At 36.3% G+C, this 2,026-nt stretch overlaps 2 protein-coding genes across 2 annotated transcripts; one reads left to right on the top strand and one right to left on the bottom strand.

The window, feature by feature from the left end:
* Positions 1-104: 104 nt before the first annotated feature.
* Positions 105-571, top strand: EIN_049750 (malic enzyme, putative; the record flags this gene model as incomplete). The annotated part of the gene is made up of 2 exons (XM_004256273.1): positions 105-357; positions 417-571. Coding segments are annotated over 2 exons (408 nt in total), but the record flags the coding sequence as incomplete, so codon positions are not given.
* A 372-nt stretch (positions 572-943) lies between these two features.
* EIN_049740 (hypothetical protein) lies at positions 944-1,456 on the bottom strand (the record flags this gene model as incomplete). Its single annotated transcript, XM_004256272.1, has 1 exon — positions 944-1,456. The coding sequence occupies one exon, from the start codon at positions 1,454-1,456 to the stop codon at positions 944-946; it is 513 nt and encodes a 170-aa protein (XP_004256320.1).
* Positions 1,457-2,026: the final 570 nt, after the last annotated feature.

The following is a 2,026-nucleotide window of genomic DNA, read 5'->3' as shown; positions in this document are numbered from 1 at the left end:
TGTCACAATAAAAGTACAACATTTCGTAAAACCCGACACTTAAAGAGGCGTATCACTTGTGAAATGCCTCTCTACAAGTATTAGTACAGTTACTCAATACACAGACTGAGTTTTACAAGACACTTGTTGAGAAGGCGCACAAATTCTATCGCAGGAAGATCCAGATCATGCCGAAGTGCACACTGTGCGGATTTAACTGGTTCAATGCGTACTACACTCCCGGCGTATCTCGCATTTCAACAAACATCCGTGACGACAACGACTCATCATTGTTGTGTACGATGCGTGGCAACTTTGTTGGTGTTGTCTCGGACTCGATACGAGTGCTTGGTGATGGAGATGTGACACCTGCTGGTAGTTTGGTGTGATGGAAGGGAAGGCGTTGCTGATGAAGTACTTGGGTGGTATTGACGCAGTTGCCATCTGCATTGACTCGAAGGTTGCTGGGAAGGCTGATGCTGGTGCGATGATAGAGTTTGTGCAGCGGATACAACACACCTTTGGTGCAATCAACCTGGAAGACATATCACAGCCAAACTGCTACAGAGTGCTTGACGTGTTCGAGTTTTGAACCCCCACAGTCGTAATACACAATTATCCCTGTTCTGTGAATGTTACAGAACCTTTCCACACAAGTTCTGGAACAATGTCTATGTTCATAGGTTCACCATTTGTGAATGCCTTTCTGATAATCGGAGTGATGCACGGATCCTTTGCCGATTGTACAAATGTGGTGTTCACTTCAAACCTGTTTACGTTCAAAACAACCTGGTTGTCTGAAGCATCAAATACAATTTCAAACCCAGGTATTGTAAGAGTGAAGTATCGAACGATTCAAATGCATAAATATGTGTTTTTTTACAAGCAAAAGTGATCCAAAAGATGCATATTATTCCACTTCTAAGATGCCCTTCTCAACCATTTCAATATACATTTGTGTTGCTTAAAATGTACTCAAAGAGACGTCTCCCGTTATTTTGACAAAGGAAATTACATTATCAATATTGAGGTCTTTCTCCAAAATGATGTTCTTTCCAAGTAAATTGATTCGATTTGTATCAACATAATTATTGATTACAATTTTACACTTTTTACTATCTGCATCATCACCAATACACATCACCCTTTCTCCACTCATGTGTATGTTCAACGTATAAATGCCACCTTTCATTATTTGAATTGTCACACAGTCCTGTTTCACATTAACAATATCATAATCCTTTGTCTTTTCTGCATTGTTTTCATATATAACCACACTATTCACAGCGGTTGAAATTTCAATGTTATATCTCTGTTTATACTCTGTACTGGTGTCTTTTCTATGGCAATTTTCCGTGTCAGTATGTGCAGAGTACATCATTTGGCATTGAAAAACAGATGTCGATGTTGATTTGTTAATCAATGTTTTGAAATTACATACAAGTGCGGTGTCTATAGGAAGAGACGCACCACTCATTGGCAGTAACATGTTAATGAGTGGAATGTGTGTAGTTGTGGTTTTTGATGAAAATTTGATATTAAGACCTTCTAAGTTGAATTTATTCACATTGATGATTGAATTTGTTGATTACAACGTTTCAAAAGTCAAATCAGTGACAGTGAGAGAAAGGGGGTTTCCAATCAGTGCTTTATCAATTCCAAACACTTTGAGAACACTCAATTGTGATTCTATTGGTGCCAATTTTGAGTAAGTCAATGTAACAACTTGTTTGATAGTGACTTCTGGAAAACTTTTAGTGTCAAATTGTTTGATAAGTGTATGGGCCACAATCAGGCGTTTCCATATTTTGCCGAATTTTTGTTTTAAAAAAACAGGGAGCTAGTGTTAACTCTCTCCCATAAAAACAGATTTTTTTCTTCAAAAGAGGTTCCAACAAAAAAATTTGAGAAATATTTGAAAATTTCACCATTTTTATGATTAAAAGCAAAGTTAATATATGTTTTAGTTTAAAATTATTTTTTATATCTTTTTATCAAATATTGTTTATTTTTATGTAACCATTAAACAACAATAACAAAAATAAAT

Source organism: Entamoeba invadens, assembly GCF_000330505.1.
Source record: "Entamoeba invadens IP1 unplaced genomic scaffold scaff_1105074724563, whole genome shotgun sequence".
Lineage (NCBI taxonomy): Eukaryota > Evosea > Mastigamoebida > Endamoebidae > Entamoeba > Entamoeba invadens.
Note: the sequence above shows the minus strand (reverse complement) of the source record. Positions and strands in the feature narration are given on the sequence as shown.